Source organism: Galeopterus variegatus, unplaced genomic scaffold (assembly GCF_000696425.1).
Source record: "Galeopterus variegatus unplaced genomic scaffold, G_variegatus-3.0.2 Scaffold3018, whole genome shotgun sequence".
NCBI classification, from domain to species: Eukaryota; Metazoa; Chordata; class Mammalia; order Dermoptera; family Cynocephalidae; genus Galeopterus; species Galeopterus variegatus.
Window position 1 is genome coordinate 1 of NW_007729129.1, and position 18,264 is coordinate 18,264.

At 35.5% G+C, this 18,264-nt stretch overlaps 1 protein-coding gene across 2 annotated transcripts in view; it reads left to right on the forward strand.

Annotated features, from left to right (window-relative positions):
• The first annotated feature begins 11,527 nt into the window (after positions 1–11,527).
• WDR17 (WD repeat domain 17) overlaps positions 11,528–18,264 on the forward strand; it is a 38,633-nt gene continuing 31,896 nt past the window's right edge. The window contains exons 1-5 of one of the 2 annotated variants that reach the window (XM_008583732.1): positions 11,528–11,686; positions 14,416–14,618; positions 15,748–15,897; positions 15,985–16,115; positions 16,418–16,543. In XM_008583732.1, the coding sequence (XP_008581954.1) occupies positions 15,780–15,897; positions 15,985–16,115; positions 16,418–16,543 (375 nt within the window). In that variant the 5' untranslated portion in view covers positions 11,528–11,686; positions 14,416–14,618; positions 15,748–15,779. Of the gene's footprint in view, positions 11,687–14,415; positions 14,619–15,747; positions 15,898–15,984; positions 16,116–16,417; positions 16,544–18,264 lie in introns of those variants that run through there. The other variant, XM_008583733.1, reaches the window with a different exon arrangement.

Here is an 18,264-nt window from a genome sequence, read left to right on the forward strand (position 1 = left end):
CCTCCCTTCCTTCCTCCCTCCCTTCCTTCCTCCCTCCCTCCCTCCCTTCCTCCATTCCTCCCTCCCTCCTTACTTAGCTCCCACTGATGAGTGAGGACATGTATTATTTCTCTTTCTGTGCCTGGCTTATTTCACTTGATGATTTTCTCCAAGCTCATCCATGCTCCTGTGAATGGCAGAATTTCATTCTTTTTTAAGGCAGAGTAGTATTTCATTGCGTGTGTGTGTGTATGTGTATATATATATATACACATACACACACACACACCATGTTTTCCTTATCTAGTCATCTGTTGATAGACATTTAGGTTGGTTCCATATCTTGGCTATTGTAAATAGAACTGCAATGAACATGGGAGCGCAGATATCCATTAGACATGATGATTTGCATTCCTTTGGGTATATTTTAGTAGTGGGATTGATGGATCATATGGTAGTTCTATCTGTACCTGTTTGAGGAATCTGCATACTATTTTCCATAATGGCTGTTCCTAATCTACAGCTCCACCAACAGTATAGAAGGGTTCTTCTTCCTCCACATCCTTGTCAGCATTTGTTATTCTTTGTCTTTTGGATAATAGCCACTTTAACTGGGGTGAGATGATATCTCAATGTGGTTTTGATTTGCATTTTTTGATGAAGTGTGATGTTGAGCTTTTTTTTGTCAGGAACTGTTGGCCGTTTTGTATATATTCCTTTAAGAAATGTATATTTGGCTCTTTGCCTACTTTTTAATTGGATTAGTTATTATTTTACTGTTAAATTGTTTGAGTTCCTTTTATATTCTGAATATTAATCCCTTGTCAGATATATAGTTTGCGAATACTTTCTCCATTCGGTAGATTGTCTTTTCACTCTATTGCTTATTTCCTTTGCTGTGCAAAAACTTTTTAGTTTGATACAATTCCTTTTATCTTTTCTTTTGTTGCCAGTGCTTTTGAGGTCTTATTCATAAAGTCTTTGCCCAGAACGACAGCCTGAAGAGTTTCCCCTGTTTTCTTCTATAACTTTTATAGGGTCATGTCTTATGCTTAAGTCTTTAATCCATTTTGAGTTGATTTTGTATATGGTGAGAGGTACGGGTCTAGTTTCATTTTTCTACAAAAGGCTATTCAGTTTTCCCACCACCATTTATTAAAGTCTGTCCTTTCTCCTATTTATGTTCTTGTGCCCTTGTCAAAAATCAGTTGGCTATATGTACATGGATTGATAACTAGGTTCTCTATTCTGTTCCATTGGTCCATGTGTCTGTTTTTATGCCAGTACCACGCTGTTTTGGTTACTGTAGTTTTGTAGTACAAATTAAGTCAAGTATTGTAATGCCTCTGGTTTTATATTTTTTCCTCAGAATTGCTTTGGCTTTTGGGGATCTTTTGTTATTCCATATGAATGTTTGGATTGTTTTTCTTATTTCTGTGAAGAATGTCATTGGTATTTTGATGGGGATTGCATTGAATTTATAGATTGTTTGGGGAAGTATGGACATTTTCACAGCAGTAATTCTTCCAATCCATGAACGTGGGATGCCTTTTCATCTTTTTGTGTCCTTTTTAATTTCTTTCAGCAGTAATTTGCAGTTCTCATTGTAGAGATCCTTCACCTTCTTGGTTCAGTTTATTCCTAGGTATTTTAATTTTTGGTAGCTCTTGTAAATGGCTTGCTTTCTTGATCTTTTTCTGCTACTTCATTGTTGGAGTATTAAAACCATACTAACTTTTGTATATTGATATCGTATCCTGCAACTTTACCAAATTCTTTAACCACTCTAAGAGTTTTATGGTAGAGTCATTAGGTTTTCCTAGATATAGGATCATGTTATCTACCAACAGGGACAATTTGACTTTGTCTTTTACAAATGGGTGCCCTTTCTTTCTTTCTCTTTCTGATTGCTCTGACTAGTACTTTCAATACTATATTAAATAAGAGAGGTGAGAGTGGGCGTCCTTTTCATGTTCCATAGATGTCTACCAAGTCCAATTGGTCTAAAGTATAGTTTAAATCCTATGTTTCTTTTTTTAATATGTTGCCTTCAATACTATATTAAATAAGAGAGGTGAGAGTGGGCGTCCTTTTCATGTTCCATAGATGTCTGCCAAGTCCAATTGGTCTAAAGTATAGTTTAAATCCTATGTTTCTTTTTTTAATATGTTGCCTAGATGATCCATACAGTGTTGACAGAGGGATATTGAGGTCCCAAACTATTATTGTTCTGGGCTCTCTCTCTCTCTCTTTAGGTAATGTTTGCTTTATTTATCTGAGTACTCTGATGTTGGGTACAGATTTGTTTATGATTGTTATATTCCCTTGCTGGATAGATCCTTTATCATTATATAATGATCTTTGTCTCTTTTTATAGGTTTTGGTTTAAAGTCTAGTTTACCTGATATAAAAGTAGCTATTCCTGCTCATTTTTGGTTTCCATTTGTGTGGTGTATCTTTTTCCATCCCTTCACTATTAGTCTGAGTGAGTCTTTATGCATGAGGTGAGTTTCTTGTAGGCAGCGTATAGTTGGGTCTAGTTTTTCAATCCATTCAGCCAGTCTGTATCTTCTGAGTGGGGAATTCAATCTATTTACATTTGGGGTTGTTATTGAAAGGTGTTGTCTTACTCCTTTCTTTCCCTTTTATTGTTTGTCTTCAGTGGTTGTTGGTTTTTTGAGGTGGTGAGATATAGTTTCTTTTTCTTTCTCATTTGCATATCTGCTCTAACAGTGGGTTATGTTTTTTCTTGTGTATACATGGTGGTGATTATTATTTTTTGGATTTCAGATGTAGTATTTCCTTGAGGATTTCTTGTAGGACTGGTCATGTAGTGGTGAACTCATGAAGTTTTTGTTTGTCTGGGAAATACACTATTTCTTCTTCATTTCTGAAGGATAGCACTACTGGTTATAGTATTCTTGGCTGGCAGTTTTTTCTTTAGGTACTTTTAATATATCATCCCATTTTCTTCTGGCATGTAATGTTTCTGCTGAGAAATCTTTTAGTCTGATAGGGACTTCCTTTCAGGTGACTCGATGCTTTTCTCTTGCTGTTTTTAGGACTCTCTCTTTGTCTTTTACTTTTGACAGCTTGAATGTAATGTATCTTGGACAGCATCTTTTTTGATTGAATCTGGGGATCTTTGAGCTTTTTGGATCTGGAAGTTTGTACTTCTTCCAATATCTGGGAAGTTTTCCACTATTATTTCATTGACTAGGTTTTCAATGCCTTTTCCTTTCTAGTCCCCTTTTGGAACATCCATGATTTGATGTTTTTGCACTTAAACTTGTCTGATAGCTCTCATAGATGTTCCTCATTATTTTTAATTCTTTTTCCTTTTTCTTTTTCTTTACTTTTTTTTTTTTTCTTTCTCGCCTGGGTTATTTTTAAAAAGACTTTCTTCCAGATCCAAAATTCTTTCTTTTGCTTTCTCTAGCCTGCTGCTGAAGCTCTTGGTTATATTTTTCATTTCTTTGAATGAATCCTTCAGTTTCAAGAATCTACTACATTCTCTTTAAAGGTATCTATCAGTTTGTCAATTTCTTCCTTCATATCCTGGATAGTTTTTATCATTTTATTCTTTCATATCCTGGATAGTTTTTCTCATTTTATTCTGTTATCTATCTGAGTCTTCTTGTGTCTCACTTTGTTTCCTTTAGTTTGTTGCTTGGAATTCCTATTTAGTCATTTCAGAGGTTTTTTGCTGTTTGGGATCTGGTACTTGATAAGTATTGTTTTACTTTGGTAGTGTCATATTTTCTTGTTTTTTCATATTTCTAGTATCTCTACATTGATGTGTAGTCATCTGGAGGAACAGTTGCTTCTGTTACTCTGCAGTATCGTTTGAGGAGAGAGACTTCCTCCTGTAGATGTGTTTGCATTTACCATTGTGTATGGTTTTTTAGTATTGCTTCTGGGTAGACACAGTAGTATAGTCTCTATCTGGTTAATTCAGCAGGATTCAATGTTGGAGTTGTCTGAGTGCCTCCATGGCCTAGGCACTGGTGCACTTAGTGGTTCCTTGCTGAAGTGAGTGACACTGTGTTGGGTCATCAGGATGCAGGTGATATCTCAGGTACTTGTGAGAAGTGCCTGGGTGCCCTGTTACTCCTTGGCTGAGGTAGGTGACCCTGGGTGGACTTGTTGGCACCCCAGCTAGTGTCTCATGACCCTGATAGCTGCACTGGGGTGTACTGTAGCCCTTCGGTTTGAATGGGTGACCATGGGCAGGGTTTCTCTTTCTTTTTTTCTGAAAGCAGAGACTTTTCCTGGGTCCTTGCTTTCCCCCTTTTCCTCTTTCCTCCTGCCTTGTAAAATGAAAGAACACCTGAATATGGGTGAGATGGAGGTGGTGGTATCCAGACTGGGTGTCAGCAGGGAGCAGGCTGAATTGCTGTGCATGGAGAAGGGTGGTAGTGGCATTAGTGCTCTGGTGCCAGGGGAGTGGCGATGGCCAGAAGGTTGTGCTTTGTTGGTTTAGGAGCCGGTCTGCCAAGGGTGGCACTGCTGAGCTGGTTTTCAGGAAGTGGGTGAGGCCACTACTTGGGGCTGCAGTGAGGGGGCCCATCTAGCTGCTTCTTGGGTAGTGGATGGGGCCACTAGGCAGGTCTTTGGTGCAGTGACCCATCCAACCACTTCTGTGCAGTGGGTGGGGCTGCTAGAAAGGCCTGTAGTGAAATTGCTCCTCTGGCTTCTTCTGAGTGGTGGGCAGGAGCGCTCAGCAGGCCTGCAGTGATGTGGCCTGTCCAGCTGCCTCTTGAGTGGTGGATAGGACCTCTACATAGTCCTGCAGTGAGGTGACCTATTCAGCCACTTCTGGGTGGTGCATGTGACCACTAGGCAAGCCCACAGTGAAGCTGCCTGTTCAGCTGCCTCTGGGCACTGGGCAGGCCGCTCTGCAGTCCTGCTGGGAAGAAGCCAGTTCAGCCACTTCTGAGACTATTGGCAAGGCTGCTAGGTGACACTGTTCAGGATGGAACCACCTGGCCACTTCTCTGGGAGGGGAAGATCCACTTTGTTTCCACCAGCCCAAGGGTGTATTCGTTTAGGTAGTGACCCGTAAATTGTTTTTCCAGTTTGGAGGCTGAGATGCACCCAACTCAGCTGGTGGGGCCAGGAGTAGAAGGAGGAATGGGGTGTGGTCTGTATGAGGAGGATCTGCATATCTGATTTCTGGATGGGCAAGTGGGGGTGTGTCAGTTCAGCAGGACTAGAATTGGCTTGCCACACTGCAGAACAGAGTCACAGCCACCGTGAGCCCAGGCTTCACACCACTGGGATCATGGTTTTATAGCTTCTGTGACTGTGCTGGGTGGAGGGCAGAGCCTTAAGGCCTGGAAAGCTACTGGCCCCAGGGCAGAGTGCACTCCTGTTACAGCTCTAGTTTCAAGATGGCACCATCCTGCATTGGCTTAGGTCCAGAGGGTAGGGGGTGGGGAGTGTACCATTTGTGTTCTGGAGCAATACAGTGTGTTTTCTAGGGTGCTTCCTACACTTGGCTCCCAGCTTGTCTTCCCAAAGGATCTGTGGCCTTTGTGGTGAGGATGGGGGTTGGTGTAGGTCCTCTTCCTGTCTTTTTGCTGTGAGGGAAAATTCTTCCTCCACCCATTCTGGTTTCAGAGATGTGGTGGCTGAGGCCATGTGCCTCTCTCTCCTCTCTATGCTACCATCCTGAGTTTTCGTGTTCCATGATTGATCTCAGCAGTCTCCTGCTTCACTCCCGTACTCTCCAACTGATGCTCCTATCTATATTTAGCTGTCTATTACTTGTTCCAGTCCTTTTCTGTGGGAGGAAAATGCCCTGAACTCCTCTAGTCTGCTGTCTTGCACTGCCCCCTCCATATTTGTATCTACCTTCATAAAACTATCTTCCTTGACCCCCGAAAGGTAAAAACAGCCAACTAGAGATTGCCTTAAGAAGTTTAAATTGTATATTTATAAAGCAACCTTAAAATTCAGGATACAAAGTCACTGTAGTTTCCCATTAATGGTAGCCACAATTAAAGTGTTATATAAAATAGAAATGTTTTTAATTAAAATTTAGAAACGGGTTGTTTACAACCTTTATTCACCCATCACACAATTGATGAATGACATTCCCATGTATGATATATTCCTTCTGTTTTTAAAAATTCTTATCGTACCAACTCTAACTATACCTCTTGACCCTTCCCAAGTTCTGGAATGCAGAGGAACAGGTAAACGTAATGATTTACTATAGGAATAACCTTAAATCTGTTCTAATTTTTTTTAATAAAAATAAAACTTTGAAAGTTAGAGGAACAACCAATAACAATTGCTTGTAACATTTCTTGTATTATAGTTGTAGTAGCATTGGGATTGAAACAGATGGATAACTGTCTTCATCTCCAGACTGGTGTTCACAGGAAAAGGCATTTAATAGAGCTTAATTCTATAGATGGCTGAAGAAGCGATCTTTTCCTGGTGTCAAACAAAAAGAAATAGAGCCACCCAACTTATGTCTTAAAATAATGCATTTATTTCTTAAGTTTGACAACTTTACATATTCTTTAAGTGTATATTCAAGTTTCCGCTGTTGACAGTAAAATCAATGTCTCTGTTGGTTATAATCTAGAGCAAGTTCCTAATAAAAGAAAGTAATACTTAGAATAAATAAATAAGAGGAAAAAGGGGTGAATTATTTCTTATTGATAGGTATTTTGCATTTTTTGAAGCATGGAAAAAGTGGAATATTCTGCATTGCCTGGAGTCATAAAGATTCCAAAAGAATAGCAACCTGCAGTGGTGATGGTTTCTGGTAAGTACTATATATGATATTATGAAATTACACTATCTATAAAAGGCACATTTGATTATTCTAATTGTATGTCAGTGAAACTTCATTTCTATAGCTCTACCAACTGTCATAAATATTATTTATAAGCCCATATAGGCAGATGCTACCTGGCTATGATATATCATTAATAATTAACAATGAAATGATATTTTAAAAATAAAAAATAAACCAGTTATTTTCTGAATGAAAACACTGCCTGAATTGTAACTAAATGTTAGTAAATTGCTTCAAGGAAACTCTAAGGACTTTTCACAAGAATCTAAATAGTTCCTGACATGTTTTTGAAGGTGTAGTATTTCAGTTTTATAGGTGATTCCAGAGAGATCAGATGCTCTAGAAACTTGTTCACAGTTATGTAGATGCTATTATTTACATAAAGATAAAAAGCTCTTGTAAGAAGGAATAAGGTAACATGTGGGAAATGCCTTTTTTTATGAGCTAATTTCACTGACCCTGTATTTCAGAAATATGTGCTTTCTTAATTATGTTGTTCCAGGTAAAAGTAAGTTTCCAAGTAAAAATATGTAAGGGAAGAATTGTCTTCGTTTAAAAAACTTTTTTTTAGATCAGATGATGCTACCTAGTATCTGTGGCTATAGTTAATCTTTGACAAGTGTTGTAGATACTCATGGTTTTTGAGAATATAGAAGTTTGCTTTCTGTCAGGTTTTGTTAAACCCAGTTCAGTTTTCTTATTCCCGGTGGCTATAGTTAATCTTTGACAAGTGTTGTAGATACTCATGGTTTTTAAGAATATAGAAGTTTGCTTTCTGTCAGGTTTTGTTAAACCCAGTTCAGTTTTCTTATTCCCGCTTTTTAATTTCAATAGAAAAGACCATAGTTAGGAAAACCAAAGATCCTCATCAGGAAGATAATATTTTTTGGAAATAACAACATTAGTGAGTCTTTCTGAAGGGAACTATTTGTTAATTGGTAGATACCAAAATACAAAAAATGTGCCTAAGAGTTTTTTGATTAAGTGATGCATAATTAGCTTTACCATATATTTTCAGGGCATTATTTATTTGATAAATCCACATTCAGTGACTAAACATTTATAGGTCACCACCACTCCCCAGTAACCTCAGAAGTCTTGGTGGGCCTAATGATGTTTAAGAGGGCCTTTTCCAAATACTTTTAAAACCTTGTAATATGTTAATATATACACAGCATTTTTTTCCCCTAATGGAATCAATAGCCCTTGCATTGTGGAATAAAAGAGTAGAGTACTAGAGCTTTTATTTTATTTATTTATTTATTCATTTATTCATTTATTTATATTTTTGCTTTTTTTTTGTTTCTTTTGTTTTTTATTTTTTTTTAAATAATTAAATTATATTGGATCCTTTTTTGGCAGTGGGGGGTAAAATATGTTCTCTCTAGTTACATTACTAAGATCAACCATGAAAATGTTATAACATATATGTCTTGGTCTCGGTGTAATGGCACATGCAACCAGCTTTATAAATGAGTTGTTTTAAATATTATAAATTTTGAACTACTAAATTTTGAAGCTGCAAATCTGACGCATATGTTAGTTACATCATTATGTTTTAAGATGCATTGAACTATATTTTTCTTTAGCTAAAAACAATATTCTATAAGAACATAATTTCTCCAGTGTTTGATCCCTGTACCATCCAGCTGCCACCCACAAAAAGGAAAAACAAATGGTTTCTAAAAAAAAATTTATCACCTTTAATTTGATTTAAATAGATTATTAATGTTATGTGATGCTAATATACTCATAATTGCTAATATCATTTGTACAGTACTTTCAATTGTTCCTTTTGCTTTATAGACAAGGTCTCTATCCTGGAAAACATAAATGAAATTTACAGTTTTCACTTTCTTTCCTTAAATAGTGTATTTAGAATTTTGTTTTTCTATTAATATATTATAATTTCAGTATTATTCGAACAATTGATGGTAAAGTGCTACACAAATACAAACATCCAGCTGCGGTGTTTGGTTGTGATTGGAGCCAAAACAACAAGTAAGTATTTTTTTTCCCCAAAGTATGTAATAATTACATTTTGGTGATTTCAAATAATCATAAAGGTTAATGCTATTCCCAAAGTTAATACTCATCACATTAGGTTATATTCCCCTTGCCTAGCAAATAAGAAAAAGCCTTGTAGTTGCTCGTTTATTTTAGCTATTTTTATTCCATGAAGTTTTTACATAATTTAGAAATATTGATATTCTGTTCTCAAAACAAGTTTCTGATATTTTGGAAAAAAAACATACTGCTAACTAATGAAAATTGGAAATAAGTCCATCCTGTGTGTGGCTTCTACTAAGAAATGTGTCCATTTTTCTAATTCCTTTTAGGAATCTACGCAATGGTATTGTTCCACCATGATTTTCCATTGCCCCCCACCTAATGCTAATACCTTGGCATTAGATAATCTTTAAAGATGTGCAATTTAAGTGGATGGTTTGAAAGGTCAACTTTGCTTAAGAACTTAGTATTTACCGTCAGAAAATCAGCTTAGGTTTAAAACTAAATCCAATTCAAACCTCCACTAAAATTGCATCTCTCACTCACTGCATTTTCAAGAATTTTGTGTTTCAAACCTCTCTTTGATGGGTTTTAAATTATATTTAAAAATTCAAACTTCTTTAGATGTTGTCAAAAACAATGTAAATTTTTTATGGTTCTTTATACTACATGTGGGAAATATATTGATTCAAATATTAAAATCTTATTATACTTATGTTCTATTATGTTCATATTATACAAAATGATGGACCTATGTATTTTTTCCAGTAAATATAGAAGAATTTATAACACACTGTTAGGTTATATACCAAATGAGCTCATGACTCGTTCATCCTCCAGTATTTCCTATCTCAGTGACTGATATTGCTAACAACAAACACTGCTAAAGCCAGAATTCTTGGCCTTTTCTTTTATACCTTCTCTCACTTTTCATTTCCAATTAGCCACCGGTTCCCATCATATTCTTCTTTTTCCAACCATCCCCATACCACTAAACCAATAACATTTTTTTAACTTCTGTGGAAGTCTTCTAAATCAATTCCAGAATTTATTCCCTTTATTACTAATTCCTCTCTCTCCACCCTACCTTCTTTATATTATAGTCAGAGTGAACATTTAAATTGCAGATCTAAACATACTGTTAATCTACTGCTGAACATGCAGTAGATTATGAACTGCAGATCTGAACATCTACTGCTTAAATGTTTTAATTGTTTCCTATTGATTGTAGGATAAAATACAAACTCTTAGCAAGCCCTACAAGGAAGTCCCTGTGTAATCTGGTTCCTGTCTACCTTATTAATCTCTTTCCATGCCTTGCTCCCCTTTGCTCCTTTGCGTGCAGCCACACTGGCTTTCAGTTTCTTGAATTAGCCAGCTGATTTTCACCTCAAGGCTTTCACTCATGTTGTCCTCTTTATCTAGGATTCTATTCTCTACCTGATACCACATACCTTACCTGAGTTGGGCATAGATAACTGCTACTCATCCTTCAGCCTAAGAACCACTTCCACAGAAATGTTTAGATACCTTTACATATATTCTTTGAATGTTTATATCATTTCTAAGATTTTTATATTTATGTATCAGCATAAACATTATACAAATATATATTCATGTATACATGTAAATATATGTATGTATGCAAAATATTTTTTCCCAGATGTAGCAACTGGCCCATTTATCAGTGAGCCTTGGGAAGATGTAATCTGTGCATTATAAATTGGCATGCCAGTTTGGTATATTTCTGCGTGTGGGCTTAAGTAAATATAAGCATTATAACCCATGTGACAAAATCAACAATTTAAAGTTTTGGAAGGGTTTTGATGACAGGTGGGTTCCAAAGTTTGTAATTTCCTCTCTTTATCTTTAAACCGTAGGGACTGTTTATGTAATGATTAGAGTATATGTTCCTCATGCAGACTGTGTTCTGGCAGTTACATGATTTCCACAGGTCTGCCTAGTACTTATAATTCCTTAACTAAGAGTATTTTAAGTAGGGTACAAGTAGTTATTTAACTTACTTATTCACTCTTGTGAGAATAAAGAACAAAGAACATTAAAAGATCATGTTACATTCCCAGGGAATCCTTAGTTACATCATATAGTTAAGCATCTTAAGGAAGAGAAGCCACCAAAGAGGAATGGAAACTGGACCGTGACTTATTGTACAGTGAGACAACCCTGGTCTGCATGGAGCTTTTTCAGAATACTTCTGGGGAGGGGTAGTAGTGGGGAGACACTGCTATTTGTACACATGCCACAAAAAAATCTAACAAATGTCGAGGTCATGTAATAATAATTTGCTTACCAGCAAGTAAGCAAATCTCATCATTCACAATTTGGGACCCTTCTTAAGACCCAACAGTTGCAAAATATAAAATTTGAGAAACCTTAAAGAAGTTATGAGTCTGGACATTTTGAAAAATAACATTGAAATATAAACACCATTACCTCTGATCTAAGATACATGAAATAAAAATTCAACCAATTAAAAGGGAACACAGAGAGAAACTCTTTTCCTTCTGGGGCATTTTCTGCAAATGACCAATAGCATGATAATACATGATGTTTTTACATATGTAAGTTTTTAGTCCAACTTCATTCAGGAAGCAAAAATTCTAGTTTAGAAATTAGAACTGTTGTATATTTAAAAATTAATAGTACCAAATAATATCAAATTTTTAATATTTTAACATTCCATTGATGATATTTCAGAGACATGATAGCCACCGGCTGTGAAGACAAAAACGTTCGTGTCTATTATGTAGCCACCAGCTCTGATCTACCATTGAAAGTATTCAGTGGGCATACAGCAAAAGTATTTCATGTTAAATGGTCTCCTCTGAGGGAGGGAATTCTTTGCAGTGGTTCTGATGATGGGTATGTATTTTTGGATCCTAATTTTCTGGTCCTCAGAATTATAAGCTTGTATTTTCCTCAAAATATACATATTTATATGATCAAATTATATGTGAAAATATTTTAAATATGTACTTAACAAGTAGGCAGTTAAGAAATACCTAATTACATTCAACCAAACTAAATTTTACCCTGCTTAGATTATCAGTATATTTATGATCTTTATTTCCTTATTTATTTAGCTTACTATGGATGTTTATTTCTAGCTTATTAGGAAGAAAGTTAACAAATAAAAGTTTTAAAAGGATCTGTGGGAAAAGGGAAGAAGATCTGAAACAAATAGGTCTCTATAAGATATAGAAAAGTTTGTTTTTAATAATGTTTTTATGTTTAATACGGAAGACAACTGTATGCTGTTTTCATCAAGAATAGAATAAAAGATGATCATAAATTTTACCATGAAGAGAAGATATTTTTAAATGAGGGTGATTTAATGTTCTTCTGGATTCGTGAGTGTTTCTGAAATCTTGTCTATATTTTGTATTCCAACAAGATAGATTTATATAGCATAGTTTAATCACTATTTGAAGATGGAATAAATTTAGATTAAAAATATTGCCTTATGTAAGTAAGTCATAGTGTATAGTAACCACAAGTTTAATACTGAGTGCTTAGATATTTTCATACTGAATTTTTGGCTTAAATCCAAATTTGATGAGAGAAGCAATTATGAGATTTTTGTGGGTTATCACTCGAAATCTTACACTTGAAATCTCATTTCTAATATAGTAATCATGTGAATGTGAATTTGTTTATGAGATTATTTCAGTCTTTTAACATAGACTTTAGTGTCTACATCTATTATGCATGAAAAACATATAATCTTCAATCATTGAGAAATATTTTCAGAAAGTTAGTAGTAAGCACTTTATAGACTTTTGGTAATGAAAATTGAAAGGCTTTACTAAATTCTGGTTATTTGTCTCTTTAGTAGTCATTGTTAATATAAATGAAGATTATACTTCACTAATGTTATATAGCATCTCTAGATAAAAGTCAGAATTGTAGGGAAGTCGTTAATTACCAGTATACTCATGGCAGAACTCATATACACCGTGCTTCAACCGGGAAGTCTTGGACGCTCCTTATGTACAGTGAAGCACATTAAAGCCTTTCCTATGTTTGACCAAAAAACAAACATTGTGATTTCAAAGCCTAACTAACTAACATATAGCATGAAAGGATGGACACCTGTTCTAGTGGCTCATACAATAACATTAAATTATTATTTTTTAATTAAATTTTTAAATTTTAATTGACATAATTATACATACTTATGGGATACATTCTGATGTTTTGATACATATATGTGTTATATAATAATCATGTCAGGGTAGTTATATCAATATGCAAAAATCAACTCAAAATGGATTAAAGATTTAAATGTAAAACCCGACTATGAAGCTACTAGAAGAAAACAGGCGAAATGATCCCCAGCATGGGGCTGGGCAAGGAGTTTTAAAACAAGAATTCAAAAGCACAAGAAATAAAAGCAAAATTTATAAATGGGATTACATTGAACTAAATTATCTTGATACAAATCACTTTATTATTATTTATGAAAGTATATCAGACTTAAAATATTTACATGCTAACATGTATAAGAAATTAGCACCAAAGAATTTAGGTTATATATATGTGGATATATTGTCCTGTACTAGGACAGGAGATAAAGAAGAAGATTTTTTATACAAAGCAGAGAGAGATATGCCTTAAAGAAATATAAATATGTAATATTTATATTACATATAAATCCTTTACATGTATATTCTTTATAGTGCAATACAACCTTTGAAGTATTAATATTTTGGTATTGTCACATTGGTATAAATCTGTGACTAAAAAATTATTGTGAACTGTCTAAGCACAATTGGCATTTGTAGGGTTTAAATTAATTTTAAGTTCAAATTTTAATTTCAATAACATTTGTAGATTTTACAATTAGTAAGTCCAAGTAATATTATGAAACCAGTTATATTTAAATTTTTTAATTGATCTGAGTTTGATTCTATACTGACCAGCAACTTACTTTACTGACAAAAACATGAAGGAATGCTTTACTGTATTGATAAATGCATAAGTATGAAGTCATTTTTAAATAATACCCATCATCATACATGTATACTTTTATGATTTACAAATAATTTGAGTGCTCCTAAATTATTGTATCTCTGTTTTTAGTCATATTTTATCTTTCACTGTATCTGTTCTGGATATTTAATTTTATGAAAGCAAATTTTTCATGTATAAACTGTGAAATGATATATTTACCATCAGTAATTAACGACCACTAAAAATCAGGAAAGAAGACATTTGGAATAGTATAACTCTAACCTAGTTAAAAATTCATTTCTGTCTGCTATAAAGAAGAGTATATGAGGTGATGGGTTTATTATGAGGTGATGGATTTATTAATTAGCCTGATGTAATCATTCCACATTTTAAGCATATATCAAAATATATGGATACCATACACACACACACACACACATATATATATATATATATATATATATAATTATTATTTGTCAATTAAAAATAAATTTTAAAAGGGCATCTTAATATTTCTTGAAACGTAAAAGACTTTTTGAATATACTAAGAATATTCATTGTGTTCCATTATGAATATATTTATACTTTAGATAAATGGTAACTTGAATGTTATTATATATATAATATTCTGTTTTCAGTTCTGTTCGAATCTGGGATTATACTCAAGATGCTTGCATAAATATTCTTAGTGGACACACTGCACCTGTGAGGGGATTATTGTGGAATACTGAGATTCCATATCTACTAATATCTGGCAGCTGGGACTATACTATAAAAGTATGGGACACTAGAGAAGGAACCTGTTTAGATACTGTGTATGATCATGGAGCTGACGTATATGGTAAAGTGTTTTTTATGTATTTGCTATTTGGATGTATTAATGCTTATAATTTCTGAGCAATACAGTATATTTTAAGAAGTCTTGCAGTGTTTTATTTTAAAAACATTTCTCTCATTAGAAAATATACATGTTTATTACTAAAATATCAGAATACACAGAAGATAATAGAAAAAGTCATCAGAAATTATAAGAAGATGACCATTGTTAGCACTGTGGTGTCTCTTTCTTTCTCTCACTCTCTTTGCAGGCGTATCTGTGTTTCTGTACACACACACACATGCACACACACACACTGCACACATATACCCATGGACATATTTATATGTATGGCTTGGATTTTTCTCCTTATTCATATCACCACTCCAGAGTTGTAGAACAGTAAATCAATAATTGAGTAGATATAACTTAGTTAGCCTTTTCCCTATTCTTGGATATTTAGGGCAATTTTTTGAATATAATACTAAGTTTTTTTAATAGAATTGAACTGGGTACGGAAAATCAGATGACTTACTTATCCTTTGCACATCACTGTACTTTCATTTGTATTTGCATTTACTCTCATTCCCAAACTGTGATGGGAGTAAGTGGGTGGATTAAGGCAAAAATGTTTTCTAATAGAAAGTAACCTCAATCCATCATTCAGATTTATATGCTTTACCTCAGTGGCCTTCTAGCTGAGACAATGTGAGATTGAGTGTAGGAGAGAATCCTATTTGTTGATATTCTAAATTGAAAGGTCCCCAACTCTTTCTTCATCTTGTGACTAGTACTTACATCTATCCATCCATTAATTCATAGATACCATGTACTCCATTGTTATTACTGCTTAACCACATGAAATATAATTTCACATGAAATGTAATTTCAACATTTTCTTCCAGGACCATTTTCTTTCTGATAATTATTCAATTTTATATTCACATTTACAGAACATACTAAATAATTTATTATATCCTCATATTATTTTCAATCAAGATATTAATTAAATGAAAGTAGAATGTTGACTCTGAGAACTTTTTAGTTATGCACATTTTTTCACAACTTTAATGTGGTAAAAGTTTTATGAGGTGCATATAAATAAAAAATATTTTTCATTGTTTAGTTAAAATTGGTTTATTTTTTCCATCAGGTTTAACATGCCATCCCGGTCGCCCCTTCACTATGGCCTCTTGCTCCCGTGACTCTACAGTGAGACTTTGGTCATTAACACCTTTAATCACTCATTTACAAATAAATATTCTGGCAGACAGATCTTGGGAAGAAATTATCGGGAACACTGGTATTGAGCATATGCCTGTCTCACATTTTATTTTTAAATGATATTTTATATGAGATCCTTTCTCACAGAATTATGTCTATTACTCAGATTATGCTATAGAACAAGGCGCCCCTCCTCTCTTGTGTGGTAAAGTGTCGAGAGATATTAAACAAGAAATAGAAAAACTATCAAGTAATCCTCGGGTCAAAAAACTAAGATGGTTTTCAGAATGTTTATCAGTAAGTATTAGAGGAATTCAGTGTGAACATTTTCCCTTTTGCCAGAATGAAACATTACAACTGCCGTCATTACGTTGTCTAGTGTTTACATGCACCATCCCAATTCAGTGGGTCCCTCTTAATACAATCTATACAGCATAAAAAAGTGAATGTAAAACCAAAAACAATAAATGAGATAATGTACATTTATTTTGTTAATTTTATAATTTAGATATGCCTGCATTATATTTTTGAAGATGCAAAATGCTGTGCGGTTTTTAATTCACTATTTTATCTTTGATTATTCTGTATCAACTTTTTAGCCTCCAGGTGGCAGTGACAATTTATGGAACTTAGTTGCTGTGATAAAAGGGCAAGATGATAGCTTACTTCCTCAGAACTACTGCAAAGGAATAATGCATTTGAAACATCTGATTAAATTTAGAACGGTGAGTAAAATGTGCAAATATGTGCTCAAGCAAATTTGTTTTTGCCTTTTTGCTGTTAAGGTATAAAACTGATTTTAAAAATTAAAATCTATATGATGACATTGGTGGACTGAAATAAGTGAACCTTGAAGAGATAACTCTTCAGCAAAACCTATCATGAGAGGATGAATTATTTGAGAACAGATAAAGGCAGTCATGGTTTTCATAGGTTGAATCTCCTGAAATTCTTCAAAGGTCACTTGGAACTTGTCTTAGTCCGTTTTGTGTTGCTATAACAGAAATACCTGAGACTGGGTAATTTATAAAGGGAAGAGGTTTATTTGGCTTACGATTCTGGGACAGCTGCATCTGGCATGGGCCTCGGGCTGCTTGTACTCATGGCAGAAAGTGGCAGGCAGCCAGCGGATACAAGCAGATCACATGGTGAGAGAAAGCAAGAGAGATGAAGCAAGAGTGAGAAAGAAAGTGCCAGGGTCTTTTTAAGCCACGAGCTTTCAGAGGAACTACTAGAGTGAGAACTCACTCATTAATCCACCCTCCCCCAGGGAGAGCATTAATCCATTCATGAGGGATCCACCCCCATGACCCAATCTGTTTCCAACACTTCCACATTGGAGATCAAATTTCCAAATGAGTTTTGGAGGGGACAAGACATCCAAACTCCATCATTCTGCCCCTGGCTCCCCAAAACTCATATAACTCTCACATACAAAATACAATCATTCTATCCCAATAGACCCAAAAGTCTTAGCTTGCTCCAGTGCCAACTTAAAAGTCCAAAGTCCAAAGAGGAGACCAAAAGCAAAAGTCCTTCCAGCTTTGAACCTGTAAAAGTCAAAACCAAATTTATCTACTGCCAAGATACAATGGTGGAACAGGCATTGGGTATACATTCCCATTCCAGAAGGGAAGAATAGGCCAAAAGAAAGGAAAATCAGGTCCCAAACAAGTCCAAAACCCAGCAGGGCAGGCATTAAATCTCAGGGCTGGCAAATCAGGTACCTTGATTCCATGTTTGACTGCCTCTTCACACTGGTGTGGGGGTTGGGTCCCCAAATCCTTGGGCAGCTCCACTCCTATGGCTTTCCTGATCTCAGGCCACACTTCACCTCTCCCAGGATGGTTTCCATTCTGGTAGCTCTACAGGTCTGGGAGATCTTGGTGATCCCGCTCTCATGGCTCCACTAGGCATGGCACTGTTGGGGTTTCTCTGCTGCAACTCTTACCCCACATTTCTGCTCCACGTTGGTCTAGTAGATGGCCTCTGCAGTGGTTCCACCCCTGCAGCAGGTCTCTGCCTGTGCGTCCAGGCTTTTCAATACATCCTCTGGAATCTGGGTGGAGGCTGCCACACCTCCACTGCTCGCATGTCTTGTTGGCCTGCAGACTTAACACAACTTGGATGCCACCGAGATTTTGGGCTTCTACTCTCTAGGGCTACTGCACGAACCACACTTGGGGCTACTCCAGCTGGGGCAACTGGGATGCAGGGGGCAGGATCCTGAGGGCAGCTGTGCCCCAGGTCTGTCCTTCAGGATAACTCAGTCCTTCTAGGCCTCAGGGCCTGTGATGGGTGGGGCACCCTTCCAGACTTCTCAAATGATGTTAGGGCATTTTTTCCATTGTCCTGGTTCTTAGCATCTGGCTGCCTCACCACCAAAATAATGTCTTTAGCAACCAGTTTATTTGCTTCACCCTTGCAGCATTGTTCTCTGGCTCTC